The sequence below is a fragment of the Pholis gunnellus genome, assembly GCF_910591455.1.
Source record: "Pholis gunnellus genome assembly, chromosome: 12".
In the NCBI taxonomy this organism is placed as follows: domain Eukaryota; kingdom Metazoa; phylum Chordata; class Actinopteri; order Perciformes; family Pholidae; genus Pholis; species Pholis gunnellus.
In genome coordinates this window covers 4,037,111-4,064,750 of record NC_136539.1, presented here as the reverse complement: position 1 = coordinate 4,064,750, position 27,640 = coordinate 4,037,111, and the positions used below count along the sequence as shown (strand labels likewise).

The 27,640-nt window shown below is 44.5% G+C and overlaps 2 protein-coding genes across 3 annotated transcripts in view; one reads left to right on the top strand and one right to left on the bottom strand.

Annotated features, from left to right (window-relative positions):
• Positions 1–764: 764 nt before the first annotated feature.
• klf5b (Kruppel like factor 5b) lies at positions 765–6,393 on the top strand. 2 transcript variants are annotated; one of them, XM_079170614.1, is made up of 4 exons: positions 765–938; positions 3,014–3,932; positions 4,024–4,083; positions 4,412–6,393. In XM_079170614.1, exons 1-4 carry the CDS (start codon positions 828–830, stop codon positions 4,588–4,590), a joined length of 1,269 nt encoding a protein of 422 aa, XP_079026740.1. In that variant the 5' UTR covers positions 765–827; the 3' UTR covers positions 4,591–6,393. The 2 variants fall into 2 exon arrangements, with proteins under 2 accessions (XP_079026740.1, XP_079026739.1); XM_079170613.1 differs by lacking the exon at positions 765–938 and adding an exon at positions 1,682–2,233.
• A 4,609-nt stretch (positions 6,394–11,002) lies between these two features.
• klf12b (Kruppel like factor 12b) overlaps positions 11,003–27,640 on the bottom strand; it is a gene marked incomplete at its 5' end in the record, with an annotated part of 36,712 nt that continues 20,074 nt past the window's right edge. The window contains 4 exon segments of the mRNA XM_079170046.1: positions 11,003–12,193; positions 14,002–14,159; positions 21,523–21,658; positions 24,714–25,254. Of these exon segments, the coding sequence (XP_079026172.1) occupies positions 12,012–12,193; positions 14,002–14,159; positions 21,523–21,658; positions 24,714–25,254 (1,017 nt within the window). The 3' untranslated portion in view covers positions 11,003–12,011.

Here is a 27,640-nt window from a genome sequence, read left to right as displayed (position 1 = left end):
AGCTGTCGGGTGTCTGGGTCTCTTTCGAGCTTCAGAAGGCGGTTGAAAAGGGTTATCAGATTGTGTCCAATGATGAAGTGTGGCATTTCCCCAACACAGCAGATACTTTGTTTAGGGATTACGTCACGACATTTCTGAAATGTAAAGAGGAGGCATGGGGCTACCCGGGGCATGTCAAAACACCGGCAGATCAGGAGAAATATGTTTGCATTAAGCTAATTTTCCCACGAGCACACGCAAACTTGTTCAGTAAACGTGCACGCGCCTTGGTGCCATATACTACTAGTCGAATAGTAAGTTCTGCCGTATCTGTCCTAATGTTAAAAAATGGCTTGCTCTGTGGTTTGTGTGCTTTGAAACAATTCTGTTCTCAAGCAACACCTTCACATATCATTTGGCCTATTATCATTGTCAAATACTAGTTTGGCTCCATCTGATAAACTTAGGTTGACTTTACTTGCATTTATTTATTTTTACATACAAATAATGATGTTGCGCATACAAAGACCGTAGTCTTATTTGATTCACGCTTCAGATTTGAGCATTGAACGTGTTCAGTCAAGACTGCAGTGGGTGCAGTTACCGTGTTTTAATAACAGGACAAAAACTGCCTGGAGAAATAGAATGGGAGTGGCAATAAATGTCACATTAAAAAAGAGAAGGATGTTCTCATCATGAAATGCAGAGCCTCATCGTTGCGACATACCTGTGTTTCCAGTTGATGCATGTTGCCCTGGCATGGCCTTTGATGAGGTGAACACATTCAAACAAACCCAACTAGTCAGTTGGGTTAAGCTGCAGGTAGAAAGCTGCTGCCAGGAAGTCGGATGAACGATTGTTTTTCATCGCTGAGCACATATCGAGAGTATATCCGAGGATGTAAAGAGCAAAAAAACAAACATCTTACTTCAAAGCTCCCACACGGTCACTCCAAAAAGGTACGTAAAGAGTAGGTGAATGCACCATTTTGGTTCGGTTTATTAGGATTGGGAAAAGTTGCACACAGGTTCAGTAGCCAACACATCATCATGTGACATCATCGCTTTTCTGTTTTATTTTTAAGTGTTGATTTTCCTAAATTATTTTCCTAAATATATATATATATATATTGGTATATACATATATATTATTGTATTTATTTCTGTGTTTATTTTTATTGTATCAACTGTCTCACTGAGCTTCCTGTTGTTATTATTGCCTCGCTCTTTCTGCTTTGTCTGTCAAAGCACAAAAACTCTGTTTTTAAAGGTGCTATATAAATAAAGTTATGATTATTATTATTATTATTATCATTGTGTTTAGAGTGTGTTTGAGTGAAATGTTGAGCTATTTTGATGGAAACATCCAGTGCCTTGTGTGTATGTGTGTGTGTGTGCGTGTGTGTGTGCGTGCGTGTGTAGGCTTCACTGTCGGCTCGGGAATGCTGGACATCAAGTTCGCGCAGTCCTGACAGACAGCTGCACCGCGGTTGCGTTTTTAACATGCCAGACCAGCACCAGAGCGTTTCAATGGGGGGGGGGGGGTCCTGAAGGTAACAAAATAGAAAGACGGAATCAAAACTTTAAATACAATTTGCACTTTATTCCACTTCAACTTTGTAAACCCTCCAGGCTGCTGGCCCTCTGCCATATGAGTCACATGCGGCAGTTGAAGAAGCCACTCAGCCTGTTAAACTTGATTATGATCAATGAAAAACACCAACTAAAACTAATTATACACTGCTCTTTTTTTCTTAAAGCAGCTAGGTGCCGTTTTATTTGTTTCTACCGCACCTTCATCCATCCATCCATCTCCTCCTCATCGTACAACCACAGCGGTCATCATACTACGACTAATCCTGTTTATTTTGTACACGTTCGGCCCCGCCCCTGCAGACGCGCCGATATCACGCAGTTGCGTAGTTTGACGAAGGCAGCGCAAAAAAAAATAATAGAGGAGAAGGAACGTTTGACAGCCGGCTCTTTTGCTCGCGCGGATCGTGTCGAAACAAAAAAAAGAAAACACAAATGCTCGATTTATTTGCGAGTGAGATTTCGGAGAGCACCGCCGCTTTCTAATGGCCGCCGCCGTGAGGAGTCGCGTTTGGGTCGCTCCGGGGCAGGACGCGCAGTTTCTCCACAGCAGCGTCGCGCCGCTACCAGCCGACGGCGTGAGAGGCGAAGATCCCGAGCAAGCGGTCTGTCGCACGAGGGATGTCGTCCCGGGAACTTCCTCTTTCCACGATTATAATCTGGTAGGGGCATCTTTTTTGCATTGTTACTTCTGCATCTGCTCAACACCGAGCGTCACAATGTTTGCTGATGCCCGTTTGATTTTGACGCAGAAAGACTTGTTTCACGCAAACATGCGAGGCTGTAATATCGGAGGCAGGCCCGCGCGTTTGTGCACGCGTTGTAATGTACACATCTAGTGTCCCAGCAGCACGTGACTGCAAATTGTTTTCTTTTGTTTTCTTTATTGATGCTATTTGGCATGCACCGACTGGGTTGTGATGACAGGCGGGACAGGCAACGCTGCACACCGCTCCTGAAACTTGCGAGGGAGGAGATGCTGCTCACAGCGCTGCAGAGAGCAGCTGGATGGGCTAATTTCAGCCGCGTTCTTCTTCTTCTCCCAAACAGCTCATGGCCGGAGCGTTTCAGAAGGGCGTCTGCTCCTCTGCTAGTTAAAAAAAGGGAGGGGTTGCGTCTTTTGATGTGGCAGCGCGCGCGGGCGTGTGTGTGCGCGCGTGTGTGTGTGTGTGTGGCCCCCTGAATGCATCCCCACATGGATTCAAACCAGTTCGGTTTAGTTGTTTGTAAGTTGTAAGTCTACCAGCGGGTAGTTCTGGTTCAGTTTTTTTTGGGGCAATTTAAAAAAAATCTCACAAGAACACTTGAAGACAGATGAGGCGTTCAGGGTCCAGTGTTAAAGGAAACTTGAGCATTGCTAACACACATGACACCCTGAATCAAACAGATGACAGTTTTGTGGGTTAACACAACTTTACAAATGTCCTGCTCTTGTTTTTCAGTTTAAATCAGAGATGGACAGCTACCTGTCCCCGCACCAGCAGTACGCAGCCAACTCCAAAACGCTGTGCAGGGACACGGGGACCCTCACCGCGCCGGAGCCGCCTCTCACCGAGGACCTTAACCCCCCGTACAGCGTCAACATGAGCCTGCTCCGTCCCGACGTCACGTACCTACACCCGGGTCTCTGCAGGGCCGTGAGACAGATCAAAACGGAGCCGTCACACTCTCTGATGCAGCCCAGCTGTCGGGGCGACAGAGCGCCACCGCAGCCGCCACTCCCAGAGTACCCGGGTGGTTTCAGTGCAGCCGACATAGCCAACGGTAGATTTTTCATCAAACAGGAAGTGACAGATTTCCAGGATGTGCCCCTGTTTCAGCTCCTGAACTCTGACTTGGAGCAGCTCGTTCATGGGTCCCAGCTGAGGTCCGTCCCCGGGGCCCCTTTGAGTCTTCCAAACGGCCATGCGGTCCCCGCGCAGAGTTCCGCCAAACCCACAAGCAGCACTCAGCGTGAGTGTTTGCCATTTAACCCGCACCCGGGCCATCAGCGGAGACGGACCTATCTGCCGCCCTCCCCGCCAAACTCGGATCCCCCGAGTCCGAGAGGGGGCAAGGAGCCCCTTCACAATCTGTCCCCACCTCCCTCCTACGAAGCCAGCGTCGCCTCCAAGTTAACTTTTCAGGCCCATCGTAATCCCGCCGTTCCAGGACGCGCACCTGGTGCAGCTCCAATCCAAAACCCAGACCAGAGTTCCAGCATCGGGTCAGTCCAAAGCCCCGGTCCCGAGCCAGTCCAGCGCTCTAGCCTGACGCCCGGCCCGCTGTCCCCGGTGTTGGCCCAGGCGGCTTCCGCTAAGTACAACAGAAGGAATAATCCGGATCTGGAGAGACGGCGGATTCACCACTGTGATGTTCCAGGTGAGATGTTTGGGTTCAATTTACAACACTAAAACTCAAATTCAAGTAGGAGCACAGTACACTGATCTTTTTTTTTTTTCTTCCTTTTTAGGATGCAAGAAAGTATACACCAAGTCTTCTCATCTGAAAGCCCATCTGCGGACCCACACAGGTAAAATGTTCAGAGTTACACTTCTTATTTCGGGGTTGAAAGCGGCGTTGTTGCCAGGCAGAAAGATCTGCTTTTGGCATGCGGACGCATTGTGTGTGCACTGACAGACCTGGCCCACATCTCACCGATGGCCTGCTGTGATTAGTGACTGACTGTGTGACGCACGCAGATGAAAAAAAGTATCGAAACTCATTTTGTCGGTCGTCCGACACATCTGCGAGTGTTCCGTACATTTTAAGTGATGTTATTTATTAAGGGAAGCATATATAAAATGATGTAGTCCATCTGCCGGGGCTTCATTTTGCTTTTTTTTCACCGTCTGCTGAAGGAGAGAAACCGTACCAGTGCTCCTGGGAGGGATGCGAGTGGCGCTTCGCCCGCTCCGACGAGCTGACTCGCCACTTCAGGAAACACACCGGGGTGAAGCCTTTCCAGTGCACCGCGTGCAGCCGCTGCTTCTCCCGCTCCGATCACCTGGCCCTACACATGAAGAGACACCAGAGCTAGAAAAACCTGCTCCAGCTAAAGCACCGCCCATCTTCTTTTCTTTTTTTTTTATTCTCAAGAGCAGGCATATCAGAAATCAAACAAATTCAAAACTGTGGATTAATTCACTCACTCCACCAGTGGGGAGACATTGGTAGCAGTGCTGGCCCGCACGTAATTGTTTTTTTTATTGGAAACGTTACAATCGCCTTGTTTTATTTCCACGCGTCCGCCCCCCAATATCAGAGGACATTTGCAAAGATGTCAGTGACAAAAATCATTCGCCAGATGTAACGACGAAATTATATTCATGCACTGCAAAGTATGTCGGCATTTTATTTTTCAAGTCTTATCACAATTCAGATCATATCAACACGGTGTTAACTATTTCATTCACGTAAAAATAGCAAACTGCAATTCTGTAAGTGCAGATGTAGGATCACTGGAAGGTCCAGAGAACATGTTGTTTTAGTCGCCGAGGTCAAAGGGTAGATTGTGTGTAAGTGTGTAATGTAGGAAGTAACAGCAGTCATGTGTGGATTATTTAAAGACACAGTAGGATAAATAAATAGTGGGAGGAGCCGTGTGGCGAGCGACTTCAACACTGCCGGGTTTATGGGTTACTTTTGCCACCGAGGATCCACGGGGGAAAAAAATCTACATTTACTCATAACACTGAAATGGAAGGAAGTTAATGGGTGTGAGATGTCAGATCCTATTCGTATTGGACAGCTTTATGAATGTTCTGTATCTATGCTCCCACTACATTGCAACGTAGATACCGTCGCAACAGAAAGTGTTAAATATCTTTCAGGCAGGGCGCAGAGATGACTAATAAATGGTGTATTTTGGGTTTCAGGACTTTCAATGGTTTCAGGACTTTCAATGGTACGCCGCGTGTTTATATTTAATTGTCAAAGAGTTGTTTTTTTTCTGACGGGTCTTGTTTCGTCCCATGTTGGCTTCGGCCATGTTGTCCACTGAAAGGTGGTGGAGGAGCAGCTCTGAGTGCAGCGTGACATGCCAGCAGCAGCTGCCACGATGGACACATTCAGTCTCGCTCGCCTCGACTTTAACTCCGCTGCAAACTGTGTGTCGGTACCTTCTTAACAGGATTATCGTATTACTGATGATTTGTCTTCAAAGTGATGTCTTAGACTGAGCACCTGCCAGTCTGAACATCTGTGTTTAGCTTTTGGTTTCTTTGACTGCGATCCACGTATCCAAAACAACCTTTTAAGTGCCTTTAACTGATTGTTTCTTTTTTTTTTGAGGGGGGGGACAAATGAAAAACCAAGTGTCCCCGTTGGGACACTGTTTTTTTTATCAGGTACTCTGCTTAAATGATTGTGTGTGTTGGCTGCCCCTCCATATTCTCCACACATAGCAATCTCTATTTATGACCAACTTTCTTTAAAATTTGATTCAGGTCGAACTAAATCTCTATAATTTGTTAAGATGTGTGTGTGTGTGTGTGTGTATATATATATAGTATCTGCTGTCTAAGGATACAATCCATTGATTGTCTTCGGGTGTATAAAGATTTTAAACTTTTTTTTAATAGCAGGGACTCTTTAATATTATTAGTATTATTGATATTTTTGCAAAGGCTAAGAAGGATCACATTTTAGAATATTGTTACAGTCTACATTGTCATCACTTTCTCCAGCTGTATGTGCCAGAGAATTGTTGCAATACTTTTTAAAATAGATATGTACACGTATGTTGGCATGAAGATTAATGTTGTGATCTAGCGTAAATTGAGCAAAATGTGCCAAGAAGCCAATGCGACCCTTACAGTACAAATAAAAGTTTTGTGTTGAATATTGCTTGTGAAATGTCTGTTTTAAAAAATATATATTGTTAAATATTTTTTTTCTACATTATTACTGTGTTCCCATATTACATTTGCTCACTTTTAGTTGTATGAGACTACAGTAATGTTTATCTCCTGTTTTTGAACACCTCTGCTGCATTTGATTCTATCCATCCATACACAGCAGCTTATTGTTGAAGGTCAACATTAGGACACGGATGTGGATTAGTTATCAGTAAGGGTATGGAAAATACATTTGGCATTGTTTGTCATTTTTTCTGAACAGTTTTTGCATTTTGTATGAAAATAGCATGGATGTATGAATTATGCAATATTTTTAAAAGTTAGTTAAAAGCTACAAGTTGTAAATGGATTTATTAAAGACTGTTCTGAAGGAGGACTGCTAGATGACCACTTGTAAAGATGAAACTACCGAACTGAACAGACATTGATATGGAAAATGTACAAAAAACTTGCACGCTGTCGTCTTCTTGCATTCAGAGATATTTAGTGACAACATGTCGGTACGTACCGACATGTTGTCACTGAATATCTAAATATCAAGTGAAGAAGAACGTGTGAGGGCGTTTCTTTCTTCTATATTGTCTACCCTCGGTATTCTCCTACGCACCTGTCGACCTACTGATGTTTGCTCTTTATATGGAGAATCTACGAAATTTGACAGATGTTTTTGCGATTTGTAACAAAACCGTCCCACTAACGTTATTCCTTCCTTATTCCCAGACTCTGATCGCCTGTGCCGGCTCAAGTTCTTTTTTTTTGGTTCTTTGTGGAACAGCGACAACGTGATCTGTTCTCAGGAACTTTGTGCGCTTCTTCTTATCCTCGACAATTCTGTGCAATCCAAACAAAACACAGTGACTTCTTCTTTTTTTTTTTCCTAATTGCTGGAAAGTGTCCCTGACACGAGTCACAGCTCAAAGCAGAGGAGTTGTCTGAGCTTTTTCCTGAGCGCGGAGGAAGTTCCCCCGTGGAGACTGTTACAGTATCACTCTTATCCACTAACGCGCTTCGCTTTGCTCCTGCAGCACAAGCCGACACAGTACACAGGCTCCCGTGAGCGATAAATCACACTTGTGATGTAGTGCACGCCGAATATGCTAAGCGGTGTGGGAATTTAAACCTTGTTATTGTAATCATCTGAATCCTTTTGCCGTCTGACAGAGACATTCATCCAGATCCAGTTATTACAGAGCGCCTTACAGGATGTTCTCAAACCGTGTGCGCTTAAACGCTTACAACATACCAGCTCTTAGAATACCACTCGGTGCAGATAACAAAGCAATGCGTTATTACACAGAGGAACAGGACGCTTTAATGTGTGCGATTGAGGATTTTCAGGTTTTGCGTGGATACTGTTTAAAAATAAGTAGCGACGGGATGTACTGTACTGTGTACGAGCTACTGTATCGTATATATCATACAGAACTTCAAATGTCTGCCCCAAATACCAAGATAGGTTCCTGAATGCCGGAGAACGTTGAGTACAGGACTCAGATGTCATCTGTGACACGGAAACCGCATACCATCCATCTCAGTCACAGACAGCAACCAGCTCCCACGCCAGTGTGTTACATACAAAATGCAACTTTATTAACCTTCATGCCTCCATTCATATTAATATACATGTATATGTTTGAACTTATTTTAATTTCACAGCTCCATCCATATGAAAAAATACAGAGAGAAAAAGGCAAAACACTGACTGGATACTTCAACAACTCTTGGAGAAAGAAAAGAAAAGAAAAGCGTAACAGAAAAAAAAAGGACACCTGTTCTTGAAGTTTTGAAAAATATCAGGATTACAAATTTATTTTACAGATGTGGAATTCCGTGAGCAGAATCTCCTTCTTGAAGTGACGCTGAGCATTATCACATTTGTTTACGTGTTTTTTTTTTCCCGGTAAGAATGAAAAGATCTGAATATATTTACACTACACTCACTTTACATAAATACAGGAACAACGATTACTGTACGTAATATCAGAAAACTTGAAAAAAACATAGGCTTCACTACTTAAATCTTCAAAACCAGAAAATCAGAAGCAGATGTTACAACAGAAAGTCAAAATAGATATTGAACCGAGAGAGAAGAAGTGTGTGTTGGTGAGCGAAGGCGCCGCTCTGCAGATTTCCTCGTCATCCTCCATGTTAAATTCATGGGATGGAGCTGAAGCATCGAGAGGGCCTTCGTCACCCGGATCTGTTCCCTAAGAGGAAGTGACTTATTGCGAGCAAAGCAATGTGAGAGTTATGGGAGGATGCTGCGTTTGACACGATGGCGTAAGGCTCAGTGCGAGGAGAAAGTTCAACATTAAAGGTCCCGCTTGCATAATGTTGTCTGTGTTTGTTTGTTTTTAATTATTGTCCAAAATTGATGCTTTCCCCATTGGATGTTTATTAATTTGAGCATGTGCGTTCAAAAAAAAAGAAAAAATCCAAACTGCACAGAGCAGCTGATATTACAAGTTGTGCAATATGAGGCACTATTCATTATTATTGCATAACTTTGACCCTGGTTACCGTTACAAAATTATGCTTTTAAAATGAGGAGAGGGATGCTGGAGGTAAATATAACACACACCCTGTCCCGCGGAGACGCCGAGTTCAAGTCCAATCGAATCGAGCAAAAGAAACTGGCGCGTTAAGGCATGCAACGGCGTACACTGAATACCAGGGCACGCGTGTCGTTGATATGTGCTTGATCGATATCATTTCTTGTCCGGGTATAGCAAAATAGCAAACACAGGGAATAGAGTACCTTAAATACGGTCAATGTGTATATAAATAATTTGTTGATTATAGCAAACACTGGTTCAGCCTTTTGGGAGTACAAATGATTTGATCATGAACTTATTGAACCACAAACCGAAGAAAGCAAACCGCTCTGTGACGTCACATGTGGTCATTTACAAGACGGACACCATTAGCCCCATTTCACTGTATATCAAATTAGATAAATTACAGTCTCTGGAAAAAAAAGACTTTACACGTATAAATGTATTTCCTGCATCTACTAATCAAAAGCCCTATTTTTCCAACGTATATACAGGCTGTAGAACTTTGTAATAAGTTTCATCTTCACCGTCACATATATTACAACATTTTCAAAAGATCCTTTTTACAGAAGAAGAAAGGGAAAAAAAAGAGTTATATGCAAAAGGATGAAGTGCCCCTCAGTAATAAAATGTTCTTATACATTAATGGAGGATAAAATACGACGAAGATTATTTCGCTTATAAATTGACATCTGAAAATAAAATAATTTGAAAATCGAACTAATAGACAAACAAGGTGCTGATATGCTTTTGCCAAAATGATAATACAACTGGGCATAATGACATGTGCGCAAACAATGTGCATAAATTATGATTCCACACATTACCATTCTCCGTTACATCGAGTGGGTGTCACATACGTCGGGTGCATGTGTGGAGGCGACTTCCTGGCTTTGGCTACTTGGCTGAGAAGTGAGGATGTCTGTGTGTGTGTGTGTGTGTGTGTGTGTGTGTGTGTGAGTGTGAGTGTGGTTTTCAGGGTTGCCATTTCTTTTTACTGGCTTCCGTCCAATAAATGCATTTAGCAGCACTATTGAATATTATGGGATGGTCTGATGCTCTGAGTTCATGTCTGCAGGTCTCACACAGCCTGAGGAGTATCGGAAATACCTTATTATCTGTCACTATGACTAAAAATGCACTTTTTAATTACATTTCCTGACTAAGTTCAAGAGGTGTTCCGTAAGAGAGATGGTGCCAGTGACTGCATCTAAAATGTAGTCTTAATGGACATACATAATGTATCCTGTGTGTGCATTTTAATATATATACATATATATATATATGTATTATGCATGTATGCTATTCCTGCATTTTTCAGCATTTTCTGTAGCCAAATCTCAGGTGAATCAGAGAACACATATCTGGTCTGAGGTGAGAACATTTCAAGTGACTTTCTGTATTTAGGACAAACTAAATAAACCAAAAAAGTGAAAAGATCAGATTAAAACCTCGTGCTGGAGCTACGAAAACCAATCATAGAGTGAGGAGGTCGGCCCGAGTTAGAAACGTCTCCTGCGATTTTGACATCAGCGAACAGGGCAAAGTGGTGGAGGTTCGTTCTGGTCACTTTGCCAGGTGTGTAGCTATTGCTCTTCTGTATTGTACATCAGGTAGCGAACGTTCCCTGTAACACCGCTGACGATTTCGGTTTCAGCTTACCGGTCAAGAGCCGCTGTGCAAAACCCCCCCAACGCAAAGTTCCTTTTGCTGTCAAACCCAGCAGAGGAAACCAAGCTGAATGATAAGAAAGTGATCGATCGGGACAGAATGAAAGAGTGTAAGGTGCCTCTATTTTTTTTCTTCACATACTGTAAATCTCCTCTGATTGTTTTCAAAGTTCACTGTACATGAGGGGTTGTGTTTTTTCTCAGTCGAAGATAAGCAATAAGCAGGCATTTAAAAAACAAAGAAAGCAAGATTCAATAAACGGAACGTTGTCATACTGAAAGTATATTTATCCTTTAAGATTGCACTTAACTGATTGCTAATCACAGCACAAATTCCACCAAAGATTTTTTTGTCTTTTTTTGTTGTTGTTAAGGAAATGCTTTCAAGAGGCTCAACATAAAGAATAGCACTGATGAGATTTGGGGAGTTGCCCGGCCCTGTCAGCGGGGTCATTGCTGGTGCGATGATACGCGTGTCCGGTTTCCATCGTTTTGGAAATAAAGCAATGAATGTCTGTAAAAGTGGTTGATGAGGTTGATCCGTCCAGATTGTAGCTGTGATGGCCCTGTTTGCTGGCGATGAGACGGACGACAGTCCCGGTCCTCTTTGAGCTTCTCTACAGGGGGACGCCTCGAATGAAACAGAAGCTCCAGCAGGCAAAGGAAACCATCCGTGGTGATATGGCGCCCTCTGCTGGCCACGGCGCAACAATACTGCCTGTAACTCCAACCAGGCCCGAGTCCTTCCCTGGGATCCAGTCCGGGCCTTCTTTCTGCTCTCACAGGAAATCCATTCCACACTTTGGGGTCTTTCACATTATGAGTGCTGGAAAAAGCAGCAATAAAGAAAAGAAAGAGAACAAAAAAAAAAAAGAAGACCGTTGCCATTGCATTATATATATATATATAGATATATATAATTTTTTTGTCCGAATAAAGAGTGTGAGTTCAACTTTAAAAATCAAGGTGAAACATTTACAAACAGTGCTGTAAAAGACAGTTCCCTATTATACTCCAAAGAATAACAATAACAGATCCTGCCGTCCATTCCTTCCAACCCAAAGGGGATCCAGAAGTGACCCTGTGTTGTGCTCCTCAAGCCCCGTGCACATCTCCATCTCCTTTCCTCGTGACGGATGAGAGTGTGTGTGTGTGTGCGCCTGTAAGTGTGAGTGTGTGTGTGTGTGTATGTAGGTGTGTGCATCCAGGCCAGCTGAAAAACATTCATAGGGAGATCCCGCTCCTCCGACTGCCTGTGTGTCTGTGTGTGTGTGTGTGTTTAATTGATCTATCTATCTCTCTCTCTCTCTCTCTCTCTCTCTCTCTCTCTCTCTCTCCGTCTCTCCTTCTTGATTTCTCTCTCTGTCTGTTCCCGATTCACACCAGCATGTGTCTCCGTCGGTGCAGAGCCAAGTGGTCGGATCTGGAGAAGCTGCGGTCACAGTCTGCGCACTTGAAGGGCTTCACCCCCGTGTGTTTCCTGTAATGCCTCGTCAGCTCGTCGGAGCGGGCGAACTTCCACGTGCAGCCGTCCCAGGTGCATTTGTATGGCTTTTCCCCTGCAGAGGGAGACAGGAAACGCAGCGCTCAGGAGCTGGTACATCACATGTTCAGTACGGTTACTAAGCTGGTGGCCACGCCTGATGCTTTATTAATGACGACGTGTCTCCCAGGAAGTAAAAAGAAAAAAAAAAGCCTATTAGCTTTCTTATCATTCTTATGCTGTGTTGAAACTTGCTTGAGTTGTGTGATCCATCAGAGTGAACATCAGGTCCTCGTTCTTTCCAATCAGATTGATTCACTCTGATGGATCACACAACTCAGGCAGGTTTCAAGAGTCTAAAGCTCGTAGATTTCTAAATTGTTTGAAAATCAGTTCATATCTGGGATGTAAAACACTGCAGCATGGTTAGATGTATTACCTACATCTGGGGTGGCCAAGCTGCGGCCAGCTGCTCAATTCTTAAATGGCCTGCGGTGAATTTTTGGAAATGAGGTAGAATATGTCTTGAGCATTTTTCTAATGAATTGGGATAATTGTACATTGTATTGAATCCCGGTTTAAACACTGGATGACTACATTTAGTGTAATATTTCTGTCTCCACCTCTTGGCACTCAAACCAATATTTTACCATTTCTATCTGTTGTTACATCTTAATATTAGATTTACATGTTACTTTTACATTTGCATCGTAACTTTTAAAGTGGGAGCTTAGGGTCATGAGCAGAAACCAACTTCTGCGTGTTTGAACTCATTTACAGATTTACACAAAACATTGTAATCTCTTTTAGAGGACACTTTGACCATGCGCTGCTTTAGAATTTTAAAGTATTGAATTAATTTGAATAACATTGAAGAGCAGAAGATAGACATGTTTTTGTATAATATGGATAGACCGATAAACTACTCTTTAGAGTCTCTCCATAAGAGAGGAAGTGATTACGAGAAACTTTTGAAAGTATCATGACCACACCTAATGCCTTATAAGACATCACGATGCATTATGTGATATGCTCAGTAACACTAATGCAGCGTCATATGTGTGTTTTAATGTGTTTTGTACTGTAGCTAGGGATTACACACACAGACTTAAAGGGCCAGCGTGTAAGATTTGGTGAAATCTAGTGGTGAGGTTGCACATTGCACCACATAGAAACTTGGAGGGTGTCTTTTTAAAAAATGTTTAAGCATTCCTTACAAGAACGAACCACAATTCTGCCGTCCTAACATGGCATCAACATGTTCCTGTGCTCAGAGTACGTCGGGCCACTTTCATGGGTTTCTCATGATCACGGTCTCAGATTTGAGTCCAGCCTTACGGATGCCTTATGGATACCTTGGACTTGTTTTGGTTTATGTGCCTATCTGGATGCAGGTCTGGCTATTTTTTTTTGGGGGGGGGGGGGGCATTTTGTGCCCCTTTGTCTTTTACTCAAGCTGCATGAAATCAATGACAATTTATAATGAATATATGTTTGGTCCAGTTGAAACCAATGTGTGAAAATGTTTACATGCACATATCAGCCATTTCACAGGTATTGATTAGCAGGATGCTGATGGATGTCGGCACAGGACGTTTACACCTACCGTCATTAGTTTAATCATTTATTCCTACATTTAGAATGAATTATGCCCTTTGACCCGTTCCAGATTCAAATTGAACTTCATCAGTCCTTCAAAACCACTCCAGAATATACTCCAGAATGGTTTTCAGTGCAACCTTAGCACGATGTTGTGTCACATGGTCCTAAAGGCACGGACTCAAATAAGAGAGTGACCTTCTGAACATTTAAATGTCATTGCTGTTGGATAACGTGATCAAATCACATCACAGCGTCAAACCGTTCACACTGAGACCTACTGACCTGTATGCGTCCTCCGGTGTGCTTTTAAATGGGAGCTTTTGGTGTACACCTTATTGCAGCCCTCGAAGTCACATCTGTGAATCCTCCTCTTTTTGGAATCGGGTGACTCTGACCTCCGGGGGCGCCGTATGCTGTCGATGCTGAACGGGGACATGGAGCTGCAGCGGGAGAGCAAGCGTCGACACCAAAGCACCGTCAGACCGTGAAGACGACATGTCATACTAATCCTAATCAGGTTTGGAGTAAGTAATGTATTCATACAGGAAATGAATAAAAGCATACTGAAAAATATTTTTGAATGTGCCGTTGATGGACACGACTCTCCCACATTGTAATGCAAAAGGGGGAAATCCATGAGCTGCACAAAGCTGCAGAAATTAAAGTATTTGTGGACGAGACGGAACAGCTCAGAGAACAGGAAGTAACCGTTACGTTTTGTCTTTGAAGTTTAGTCGGCAGGGATCCTTTAAGAATCACTGATACACTAGTTTAGGAAAATAAAGCTATGAAACATATATTATAATGTTATAATATATATATATATAATATTGCTTTGTGATATATACTGCAACGCATAACAAGGCAACAATATGCAAAGAATACAATATACAAAGCACTTCAAAGACAAAAGTGATACTGTCTTTTTAAAAATGGGTTTGATTTTTGGGTTGGAACACAAATGTTTTTATTGGTATAAAACAAGTCAAGGTACGTTCATCACTTCCTGTACATGAAGTGTATGTAATACTGTAAAAGGTTGTGGAGCAGCAGCGTAACCAGCAGGTGGCAGTGCAGCACCGCCGTACAGTAACCGTGAGGGAACGGATGAGGTAAGAAGGCTGGTATTCTCGCTGCTCTTCCACTTACATCAATCACAGACGGAGGGATGAAGGAGTTTTTTTATCTCAACGAGGTTAATGACTCCAAGAGTTATTCCTGTCATCGATACATTTCACCGCAACGTTTCCTCTCCATTAACCAACCAGTCCGTATCACCTGGGATTGTGTCGGTTTGTCACTTCCAACTGTGAAGCCCCTGTAGCGACGCGTGGACCTTTGAGCACATGCACAGTGGAGTGCAGTGTCATATCTGAGGCACATCTCAAATGTGCCACTTCTCAGAATATAATGTTGAACATGCACGCACAAAAAGGAAGGCAGGGTTGTGGTAGATGGTGAGTAGTTCATGTCCTTTAACACAGCGCTAAACACATGACTGCTGCACACACACACACGCACACGCACGCACACACACACACACACACACACACTATGGATGGGCAAGAAAGAGGAAGATACAGCAGAGAGGGTTAAATAAGAACGGCCCTCTGTAGCAGAAGGGAAAAGTCGTGTCTGTGGGATAGATGTCAGCGGTGATGGAGCGCAGAGTCTCTATCAGGGGCGGGTGCTCCGGTCGTGTTAGAGGGATTTAAAAAGAGGAGCGGGGGGGGGGGGCCCTCCGGTGAACCGTCTCCAATGCACACACACACAACCCACTTCCTGTCCCACCGAAGCACGATTCGTCAAATGCCGACTCAGAATGTGCGTGCACACGATCGAGATGCGCGCTTATGCTACACAGATACACGGAATTACAGAAAAAAAACTCTCACACACACACACACACACATATACAGATCACCTGTTGCTCTTGGTGTACTGCCAATCTGAAGCTGTACAGGAAATGAGCACACAGGTCAGATATGAAATGGACTCCAGCTCTCTCTCTCTCTCTCTCTCTCTCTCTCTCTCTAAATATCACAGTGCAACGTGATGTCAAAACTTGCAACATTCAGACAAAGAAGGGTATTCATGAAGCAGAAGAAAAACTGCAAGTTTTTAAAAAGAAATGATTGATGAGATTATCGGGCCCTGTCCTGATCCAACAGAGAAATGTAGACAAGCATCTGAGACCAACGCGTTCTCGTTGAAACTTTGCCGGAGCTTGCTTCGGTTCAGGCGACAAAACCAGGGATGCACCGATCAAACTCCCCATAGCGATACCTGATCTTTGGGTATACCGAGCACTGATCTGATAACAGTGTTTCGTTAGTAAGCTGTGTGTCTCACTGTGTGGAAGAGACTGGAATCATTCTATGTGTAAGGAAACAATCAATCTTGACACATTACTTGTCTAACTTTGTAAAACTAAATGTAACAAATAGATACATAGATAGAAATGTACGTAAGTATCGAACCAATATCAGTATCAGCGCATCTCCCAAACAGATCCACCTAGTTCAGGACATTTGGTTTAGAATAACTACACAAAGTAAGACGTAAACAAAGTAAAATACGTACAGAAAACACGTCTCATGACATCGCTAACATAACTTTGGGACACGAACACCGGTCTCCTGATTGAAAGTCCTGTGTTTGTTTGACACACAAGCCCTGAGTGTTTTTTTTCAGTCTTTATAGTACATCATCACACTCCCTGAGCATTTCTTCTGAGCCTCTAATAATGACCCGGATGGGTTTACATTGTAGTTACTTGAAGGCCCGGTTTGTCTCATACAGACGCTAACGGATGCTTTGTGCGTCGATATCAGACGCAGAGAGGCGTGACAAAGTGTTTTCCAGACTGGAATATGAGGTACTGTGTGTGTGTGTGTGTGTGGAGAGAGACAGGATTTACAGTGGAAACACTCTGAGCTCAGACATCTAGCAGATGAGGCAGATGTTTACATTCTGACTTCATCCATGAAGTGACTCCCTGATTATGATACCATTTGGGAAGTCCAACAGGTTCCAAAACAAAGAACAAGCAACGACGACTCATTGCTAATTCAGTTGACGTGCAACAACTGTTTCTCCGCTGCTGGTGATAATTCTGTCGTCATCACTGCTCCATTCCCAGAGCTCGGTGACAGATTTCTGGTTTAATCCATTTTGGGTCATTGTAGAGATTCCCCACATGCTACCGATTAGTGATCTTCATCACTCACAGAAACACAGACGTTACAAGCGCTCGCCAACAAAACAGAGGTGATCAAACTTCCAAATCCGCTTAGATGACATTTAACGATTCTTGTGGGGAAATCAAGTCACGGCAGAAAAGTACCAGAATTCAGTGAGAGAAAATAAAAACTCAGCATTAAAAAAAAGTAAACTGAAATTCTGGGTTTTCAAAATAGACTGTATATAAGAAGTGGATGTAGTCACAGTGGTCTGAATACTACTGGTTTGAAGCCTCTAGTTCCACATTTTGGTTGTTGCTATCTTGGTATTTTGCAACCAGAAGTGACATGAGAGGGTGGAGCTAGGTACAACTGAACACTGACGAAGACATTTTCAGGCGACCAAAACGTTTGAACATACTGTGAAGGGTTTACAGTTTAAAAAAGGAAACACTTACAACTCACAAACCAGACATGCTCCGCTTTATGGTCTGTTTGACTCTAAATGGACCATAATGTACTAAATGAACATCATGCTGTATTGAAGAAGACTTGAAACTAGAGATTAAGACCATAAACTCATGTTTACAATGTTTACTGAGGTAATAAATCAAGAGAGAAGTAGAGTCATTTTCTCATAGACTTCTATACAACCAGAGGAGTCGCCCCCTGATGGCCAGTAGAGAGGATGCAGATTTAAAGGACTTATTAAATCGGCTTCACTTTTCAGACCAGGAGGTTACTGCCTGGTTTTAAATGGTTGGTGTGATCAAATTTTAAATTTAAAGACATCGTTTTTTTGACCCTGGGAAACTGCAATGTACATTTTTTACCAAACGAATAATGGAAATTTAATTCCCTATATCATCCGCAATGGAAGTAATATTTTAGCTTTAAATGCAAACATCAATTTCAAGATCTCCTGTGTTGCTCTTGTCATGTAAAAAATAAGAAACCTCATCGTTCAGCATAATTCAACTGGAGCTGAAGGATTTTCATACTGTGTGTTGAGAAACTTCCACCACTACACTCTACTGCTCAGCTTCTGAAAGATGCTACTGTGGTGGTTAAGTTGCTATTTTTACCAGCAGGCTTACTGCATGTGTAAGAATATAGTAAAAATCAATGTGCTCACACTGGTTCAACTGGTGCGTTTAAAACCAGCGACTAGAGATCGGCTGGGTCACATTTCAAGTGAAAAGTATTCGTATTTATAATTATAACATGGAGAAGTTATGTTCAGAGGTTATCTTTTAATCTTGGGCCCGGCTGAATAACTCTATCAACTAATGAGTAGAAAACGAGAAACACAAAGTAGCGAGTGGGGCGTATGTTTTGTTCTAAACAACACATCTTTATGTCTTCAACACCACATTTCCGGCCACGGCCGCTTAGGGAGAAATTGATTGGTTGTATTTCCCCACGTGAGCCCAGGGGGGCTAGCTCACACTGCCTTGAACTCCGCGTGTCACCACAGCATCACGGCCGCGTGAAAGCGTCCGCTTGTGTCTCCCGAGGCAGCAGAGAGAAATAGGAAGTACAGCTGAGAACGATTTGAAACAGAGCCGACCTCTGTTTTCACTTCCTTTGTCCCCCCCCCCCTTCGTCTTCATCCGCCGCTGTCCGCGACTGCGTCGGAGAGAGAGTGTGTATGTTTGTCACCTGCAACAGGGGTTTCCCACAATGCAAACACAATACATGGGTTTTTCCAAACTTCTCACAGGAAACAAGGTCACGACAACGGTTCTGAAACAGACCCATGGTAATGGTGTATTTATCGAGAAAACAGGAAAAAGAGCTTGTGTCTGTGCCCCTGTGTGTGTGTGTGTGTGTGTGTGTGTGCTCACTGGAAGACTGCCCACTGGGCATTCCTGTACCTGTCTGAGGATACAACCCCTTGCCTCCACCCCTCCCCCTCTCCTCCCTCCACCTGCTCTGCTCCGTGGCCCCCGGGTCCTCGGGGACCAGCCAGACTTCGACAAAGACAACCCCTTCCAACACAAGCCCCTAAACCTCAACACACACACACACACACACCTTCTCTCCCTCTCCTCTCTAACTGTCTTCCTCCCTTTCACTCTCGCTCTCCCACAATAGCCTATCCACCCGTCCCCAGGGAAACGCATGAATATGGAGGAGGCTGCCCAAGAAGCACATGACACACACACACACACACACACACACACACACACACACACACACACACACACACACACACACACACACACACACACACACACACACACACACACACTCTATATCTCACTCTCCCCTTTCACTCATTTATTTATACATGGATACCTGGATTGGAGGCTGCAGGCACTCCCATCCTCCGCCCCCTTACTCTCCTCTCCTCCGATGCTCTCTGGATGACTGCTTGTGCAAATGTGGACACTAAATTACGCAAAGCAAACCTCGCCACACGTCGGAGAGCAAAAGAAACAGCAAAAAAAAAAAACACGGGGGGGGCGACACAATGGACTGATATGTTTCGGAGAAGCGTCGCCGGCTTCTGTTGCGCTGCAGATGTCCACACAGCGCGCGTGTGTGTGTGTTGTGCCAATACAGAATGCACATTCTTCCTGAACGCGGCCAAAAACCTGGCGTGTAACTCAAGAAGACTACAGACTGTCTTTGTTTTTCACAGACAAACATGCAAGTCTGTGTTCCTGTTGACAATGGCCCGGCCCTCCCTTCTGGAACCAGCTGTTCTGTCCACTGTGCAGAAAACACGTGCGTGCATACAGTACAAACACGCGGCGGAAGGATTAATACTCACTGACGTGCACACATCCTTTTTTTTTTGTTTTTCACACGCACACAAGAGCAGTTTCCACACAGCACAGTCTGCACTTTTGCACACGAAGAGGTGAGTGTGTGGGGCAGGGCCTGGCAGGGCATTGCTAAAGCCACGGCTGGTGATTTCTCTCCGTAGTGAAAGCTTGGGACCTGCCAACCTCTGTTCTCCTCTGACCACCCGGTGCCCACGTGTGGCACTCAGGGGCATGCCTGTCCCTTTCAATAACCTGCACTGAAACCCGAGTCCTCCACTGAGTCTCTCTAACTGTGTGTGTGTGTGTGTGTGTCTTCCCTGGAACACAGCAACTTCTACTTGTACTTCCACTGAACAAAGCACAGCCTGAGACAAGAGTCCTCACCACAGTGTGTTGCACAGTGAAACCACAATAGCTCATTTAGTTTCATTACTGTAGCTGTTCACACGGCCAGCAATGCACAAACAAACAATGCAACGTCTTGTACACAACGTTAAGCCTCGTGAGCTGGACCGGTTGTTAATGTTGTTGCATCATTAGCAGGATCCTCCGGGAGTCCTGGAATACTTTCCTCGCGAGTTGGTCTAAATAACAGTCCTACGGGCATTAACTTGAGTCTGGCCAGGCTAACGGCAGTGACTGTTCCGGGTTTTATGGGCGGCAGGGGAAGGAGGAGGGCACAGGACCAAGCCAAGAGCTCCTCCACACGTCAGATTTCCTGTTCCTGATCAGGATAGTTTAAGCCGTCGTCCACTGGAGAGGGGACGACTTTTACATCCAACACAGATGGACCGGCAGTTGCGATGTCTGGGCATTAAGTGTGTCTGAGCCATATGCATTCAGGCATATAGATGCACTACCACGCACAGATACACACCCAAAACATTGGTGCACATAGAAATGTCAGAAATGGATTATAAAAAATGATAGCTATGTTTTCATTGGTGCATAATCACCTAAAACTAAGAATCGTTGAGTTTTTGTGAGCTTAAAATGAACGCCTAATATCTGCATAGCCTGTTGTCCGCCATGTTTCTACAGCAGGGACAAACCAAACACTGGCTCTAGAGAGAGACTTTTTTTGTGTTACCTGAAGGCCACCATAGTTCTCAACATGCTTGGAAAGGGAGGGGTGAGCGGAGGGGCATTCAGTTGGATGCAATCTGCAACCTTTAACTACACGACCACTGTACTCGTTCAATCCTCACATGTTATGCAAACTTTCAGATTGTTAAATTCAAATTCATTAGACATTTTCTTTATATTTTAAGACCCAAAATCTCCACAGCTTGATAAACAATGGCTAGTGGCAAAGGCGACTCTTGGCAGCCCAGACTGGAACTAGATACAACACGGGGGACTTCATCTTTAAATGAAATTCCCAAATAGAGACCAGCATACACACGTATTCTCTGAATATTTTATATGAGCTGTCTGTATGAGCAGTGACATTTTACACTGTCTTCTAGTAGCATTTGTTTAAATAAATAGCTATACAGTAATGTGACTATTTACTACTTGGGTAAGTGATAGTGTGTTGGAAAGAACACTAACAGCAATAACAACACAGTAACAGTCGACCAAATTGAAACTCCCATGTCACCAAACAGCTGCAAACTGTAAGGAGTGTTAGGATCAAGACTAAAAACCCAAACATGTTCCCATGACAACACAGAACAGGAATAACAGCCCACGACAGAGATATGAGGATTTCTAGAGCTGTGAGGGTCAGTAGAGGAGAAAAGGTCAGCGCAGTGACTCGACATTTCCCCAAAACACACACACACACACACACACACACACACACACACACACACACACACAGGTGCACAGATCCTGATACTCACTCTTGTACGGCGCGGGCTATAGACAGCGCAGTGGAGCCGGTCTCATTAACACTGTCCAAGGTCACGTTTGGCAGGTCGTCGTCGTCGCTGTCGCTCTTGATCTGCCTCGGCGACAGGCCGCTGTGGTCCATGTATGCTGTGAGGACGGGACACAGGAATCATACAGCTGTACATGTGTTATTGAGTGTGTGTGTGTGTGTGTGTGTGTGTGTGTGTGTGTGTGTGTGTGTGTGAATACTGAATATGTCCAAGTTAAAAGCATGCGTGCATGAGTGCCACTCCGCTCTCTGTTCCCCCTACATGTGCGACTGACAGAGAATGGTATTGGTGGTAATGACAAACTTTCACATAAAAGGCCCGGAGACGACACAAAAGTCTGAATCCACCCGGCCGCTGCTGCACCCTTCTTCACAGAACATCCTGCTGATTAGCGAGCTCTGATTCTTCTCTTTTGAGCAGTGACCACGAAGGGAAAAATAAATAATAAAACATGCAACATTGGACTGGCTAGCATGCTATGAGCCGTGAGCCTCTGAGCCAGTGAGCGCTGTGGGTGTCTGTCTCTTGAGCCGCATGACAAAGTAACATCTATTCCGCAAGTTGTGACAACTTCTCCCCTGAACAACTCATTGGATATATTGCCAGAGCCCGCGGGCCATTCTGTCCTCTCCGTCTCCATGGACACAGGCCGCGCACATCCTGGAGAACTCAAGAGATGAATGTTAAAAAAAAAAAAAAAAAAGAAACCTGTCGGAGACGACTTGTCAAGGAAAAGTTGCTGGAAATCCACTGGATTAAATTTGGGAACTGCAACTGCAAGATATTACTAATAACTATTCTTGCCGTTATCCTCACAAACGCTGAATATACATTGTGATACATTTTTCCAACATCCCCACTCACTGTAAGCCCGGCGCTTTTATAAAAGCTATCAGGACTTCACCTCCCCTGCCCTCTCAGCCGAGACTGGGGCCATAATGGCCCATAATGAGGGTCTAGAGTTGGGTGCAGACACGGTGTTATTACTGGGGGTGTGGGGGTGGGTGTGGGGGGGGGGGTGTTGACTAAGACATGCAGAGCGGTCACCCCAGACTCGCCTGCCCTATGGAAAACCTGTAATTAGTCAGAAATGCATCGTGCGATGGAAAAGGGGGGGTATTCTGAGCGAGGGACACAAAGGAGGAGTGGTGGAGAGGTGGGCAGAGCACCGGATTTCTTTCTTTCTCTCCTGTTGTATCCAGTCAAGCCCTGTTTCCATGGCAACCTCCTGCCGGAGACAGGGAGACAGCAGTGAAAGGAAGGGTACCCGCCCTCTCTTAAAGAGGATGGCCAAACCTGTGTGTGCATGTGGGTGAGTGGGAGTGTGTGTGTGTGTGTGTGTGTGCGAGTGTTTTAGTATCCATGTTGAAAGCTTCATGATTGAGACTTGCTTCAGTGCACATGATTGTTCTGTTTGTATCAAGGTGAACAAGATGGGCTCTTGACCCTCACATCTGACTTCATACGGAGGGGGAGTGGGCTGTAGATAGAGACCCTCCTGATATCAACAACTAATTTTTTCCCCCAAGCCACCAAACAATAGTGAAACCTAAAAAAGAAAAAGCTCCAGATAAGATGGTACCCCCCCCACACACACAACAAAGAATCCACTCACATACAAACTAAAATATGATATCTCGTGGCACATTTCTCATTGGACCTAGGCTGTGGGAATTCCAACGCAAACAGTCTCATTAAGTCCCATTAAGTGCAATAAATAGCCAAATGTTCTGTTTGTCTACTGGTTGCGATCTCATTAAAAGTGACTGTATCCACCACACCCAACATTCAAACACTCCGTTCAGCCCGTTTCCTCAGTGCTTTGAGCTTTCAGAGGCGGGCAGAGCTGATGTCGGACTGTGCGTGTGTGTGTGTGCGTGTGTGCGGGTCTGTTTGCGTAGGTGCCACCCATCTTCAATATCCATCCACACCCTCTTATGCAAGCCTTGTTTTTCCTGTCCGTCCTTCTTCCCTCTTCTCTCCTCGGGAGCAGACACGAAACGCCCCGTCTCTAAGGGGACCACCCCACCCAGGCCGACCAAGTGTCTCTCTGACTTCACGCTCTAATTACACATGTTTGCTGCTTGTACGTACAGTACACACACACACACACACACACACACACACAAACACACACACACACCTACACACACACACACACACACACACAAGTCTGAGTCCGAGTGTGTCCGTCCATCCTGCAGGGAGTGACATGAAGCAACCTCTTTTTTTTCTTTACAACCAACAGTTGGCCTGTGTGCAGCTCAGAGTTGGACAGAAACACCTACTGTGGGCTCACTCCCAGTGGTTGGCAGTAAAACCACACCCAGAGAGAAAACCAATAACACGCTGGAGGCCAGGCCGGCCTAGGTCTACAGTCAGGCTCAATCTGTAGGATGTTTGCGTTTCGATAGAGAGAGAGAAAGAAAGAAAGGCAACGGCCGGCGTGGTGCTGGTTACCTGCACCAGAGGCATAAAGATAAAGATGGGAGAGTCTTTTCTACCTGTAAACCTCATCTTCACTCTGACGGGGGGTAACATCGCCGCCTGAGGGGCCGCTTCTAAAAGAATGTACACACAGTCTGCTTTCACAGAGGTGTGTCTGCAAGTTCTTTGACTAAGGAGGTCTGGACAGACAAATATAAAACTCCTGTCATTGGGAAATCTTAGGCTTCCATCACATCACCGCTTCTTTACAAACCTGATGCCAGCATGCTGTCTTTGTCCTCCCTTGTTTTTGACCTGGACTATGTTTTATTCCACCTCTAAAAAGGTTTCCAGTGTATTTTTGGGGGTGTTTCATGACTTTGGGAGGATGTTAATTAAGCCTTAGCAAGAATATAGTTGAAGTGTATTGCAAAGGTTGACAACTGAGCATTATAAGTATTCAATGAATAATATTTGTCTAATTTCTCAGTTGGTGGAGAAAAACTTGTCCATTAAAGTTGGAGACTTACTATGTAAAACTAATATAATCATGAGGCAAAAAGCCCAAAGCCTCGATCCTAATGCATTATTTCCTTGCAGTTGCTGGAGCACCTATGACATTACAGCATTTAACTGAATGAGTAAAGAGGTTTCATCAAAATCCCAAAAGACCACAGTCAGCCGTATGAATATGGAGTAAATTCCGAGTGAGTGGTCTCCCTCACCTTTGCCCTGGCTTTTCACCTCGTCCAGCAGAGGTAGCATGATGGCGTTGTTGAGGCTGGAGGGTGATCGAACGGCAGTGGTGTACATGAGGGGCAGCGATTGCACCACGACCGGGATGCGGTGGACGTGGCTGCCCAGCTTCCCCGCTCCATGCAGGCTCAGGGGGCTGGACGGAGGCGGCGGCACAGAGTGCAGGATGTGCAAATACGGCTGACCTCTCACCCCGCCTCCGGGGCCCGGCGTGAGCACCGATGAGGCTGAGGTGATGACCGATGGCGAAGAGGAGGATGAGGAGGAGGAGGATGACGACGATAAAGATGACGGCGAGAAGGCGTATCGGAGGGGGGAGGATGACGAGGCGGTGGTAGGGGTGGTGGACAAAGAGGAGGGGCGGGGCTTGTTGATGGACAGGTCGACGGGCTCGGTCTGCGTGTGGAAGTGCAGGTCGTGGGCGAGCAGGTCTTCTGGGGGCTCCGCTTTGACTCTGCTGAGGAAGAAGGGCACGCCGTCCATCGCAGAGTAAGGCCGCACTTTAGGTGACTGTGGAAGCAGAAGAAGCAGGGATGTTAGATGGTTTTAATTCATTCCTGGTATTTTGAATGCCACACACAACCACGAAGAAAGAAAGAAGTGAAACAATCTGTCATCAATTAATGTACTCATGGCACAACATTTTACATCACTACTCCTGTCATTATTATTCCGTCTACAATCGGCCAATTCACAAAATGTTCATGAGTACAGGTGATTGTCTTTGTGCTCAGCAACAACACAGCATGATGGAGACGTGTCAGAAAGGTATACGCAGTGACAGTTACTGGGAAAGGAGCAACTCATTTCCTCCTGTTCATTCAAGCATTCAACTCCTCCTTGGTTAGCATGATGTCATAGACAGATGAAACGCAGGAGCAGATAGTGTCTCTCACACTCGCCTCCTCTACTTCTCTGTCTTTCTTCTCTCTTGGTGTGGGCGCCTCTCTCTCTCTCTCTCTCTCTCTCTGTCTGTCTCTCTCTGCCTCCTGTTTTCCATCACTCCCACAGAAAAGCAGCTCTCTTGGCTCCCCTCGTATCTCTCCTAAATCTCCTTTGTGACGGTGGAAAAACATTCATATGGGCTCAATTTCCTGACCGGCTCTCTCTGTCTCCGTCTCTCAGCGATGGGCCTTCTAAGGCCAAATGCTGGTGGCTCAGCGCATCCCTCCACACATCGCTCACTTAACACCGGAGAAGACTGTAACACGAGCGCTCTGTCTGTCCGGGCGAGTTTTAGGGAACCTGTTTACTTTGGGGGAAAAAAGATAATGACGAAGACGTGCTGTAGAGAGGGCGACACTCACTTTTCTGCAGGTTATTTGTTTCTCCGGGCTCCTCGCGTCTTTTGTTAAAATGTTTGTAGCAGATGTAGACTCGCTATGTTCGAGTGTGGGAGGGGTGCTCGAGCGTGTGGTGTTGATCCTCAAACTGGGGCCTTTCAGAGGCTGAGTCACATTTAGGGCCATCAGGGAGTGAGTACATTCAGGACTTTTCTACTAATCATACAGGAAAAAGCTCGTTAAAGTAGAGCGGAAAACTTAAAAACTCGAGGTCCAATCGCAGCTGCCGCAGATATGAAAAACGCTCTGTACTGTGGATTCTCATCCTCACTTTTGTTTTGGAGACTGACATTTCTTTCCCCTTATGTAATGCTGGCTGAGAGTGGATGTGTGGTGAATTACGAATTCTTCTGAGTGGTGTGTGTGTGTGTGTGTGTTCGTGTGTGTGTGTGTGTTCTTTTATGTAGTAGCCTGCTATTTTTACTCCAGACTTGTATACTCGTCTTCGACCTACAGTCGGTGTTATGACCCCATGAATCAAGAAGCACTTCTCCCTGTGTAACTCCTCCTCAGTTGGAAAACAAACCCTACCCCATGAAATATGGCCTCTGATGACCTCTGATGACCTCTGGACCCTGTAGGGGTTCAGCTCAGAATCAGTGGTGTCAAGGTCAGGGTTCACAGCACATTATGGCCTGCTTCATAATACCACCCAATAAGCGATTTACTGTGTTTTTTATGTATAAAAATATGTTGCTGTTTTTTTTTTTTATTGGGGGGGAGGGGCATTATATTAAAGCTTTATTGACATATCATGTGAATATAAACAGCCATAGGCATGACAGCTTAAATACGCTTATTACCAAGTGTTTACAACAGTTTGTATGATATCTTACAAAAAGTTAACCCTCATTTTTTATGCGTTTTCCTACGAAAGACAGCAACGCGTGTCAATTTACGCTTGCATGCGGTCTTTTCAAAATAAACTTACGTCTTCACAGGAAATAACTCAGCTCGGTTTAGGCAACAAACTTGGTTAGGTTTAGGAAAATATCATGAAATACTTGGATAGGTTGAGGCAACAAAGCTACTTAGTTCAGTAAAAGATCGTTGTTTTGGTTCATTACTACGGAAGTGCGGTTACTGAAATATATTACCTACGTGACAAATACTTCTCATTGCCCACAGGGAGCGAACAGCCGTCTCCTGGGTGAATGGTCGGTGTTTATTGGACCCATCCACCTCCACTCCCTGCCGCCCTGCGTGGGTTTCTTTTGCGGTCTTTATACTTCTGCAATTTTGATTACGTGGATAATAAACTAAACAATTTCTGTGGGATATCCACATATTTTTTGTAGGTATTGCTAAGAACACTGGATGAGTTGAAATCATCATGCTTGCTTTGCAGAAACTTCTAGTAGTACAATTCCTTTAAAATTGTTTACTATTTATAACTAATAGTTAAATAGTTATAGTTGGCTGATGAGATTTCTTGTGGGAGACCTAACCTCCTTTTATAAAGACATACACAATTATTAGATGGCAAAGTCAACGATATAGTATTTGTAAATTAGTATCCTAAAAGCTGCTGTAGCCGTGGAGCTAATGAATGA

Coding starts and splice junctions, on each gene's coding strand:
- klf5b (XM_079170613.1), top strand. CDS start 2,057: ATGGCCGCCGCCGTGAGGAGTCGCGTTTGGGTCGCTCCGGGGCAGGAC. Junction 2,234..3,013: donor CTTTCCACGATTATAATCTG/GTAGGGGCATCT, acceptor CTTGTTTTTCAG/TTTAAATCAGAGATGGACAG. Junction 4,084..4,411: donor CCATCTGCGGACCCACACAG/GTAAAATGTTCA, acceptor CGTCTGCTGAAG/GAGAGAAACCGTACCAGTGC.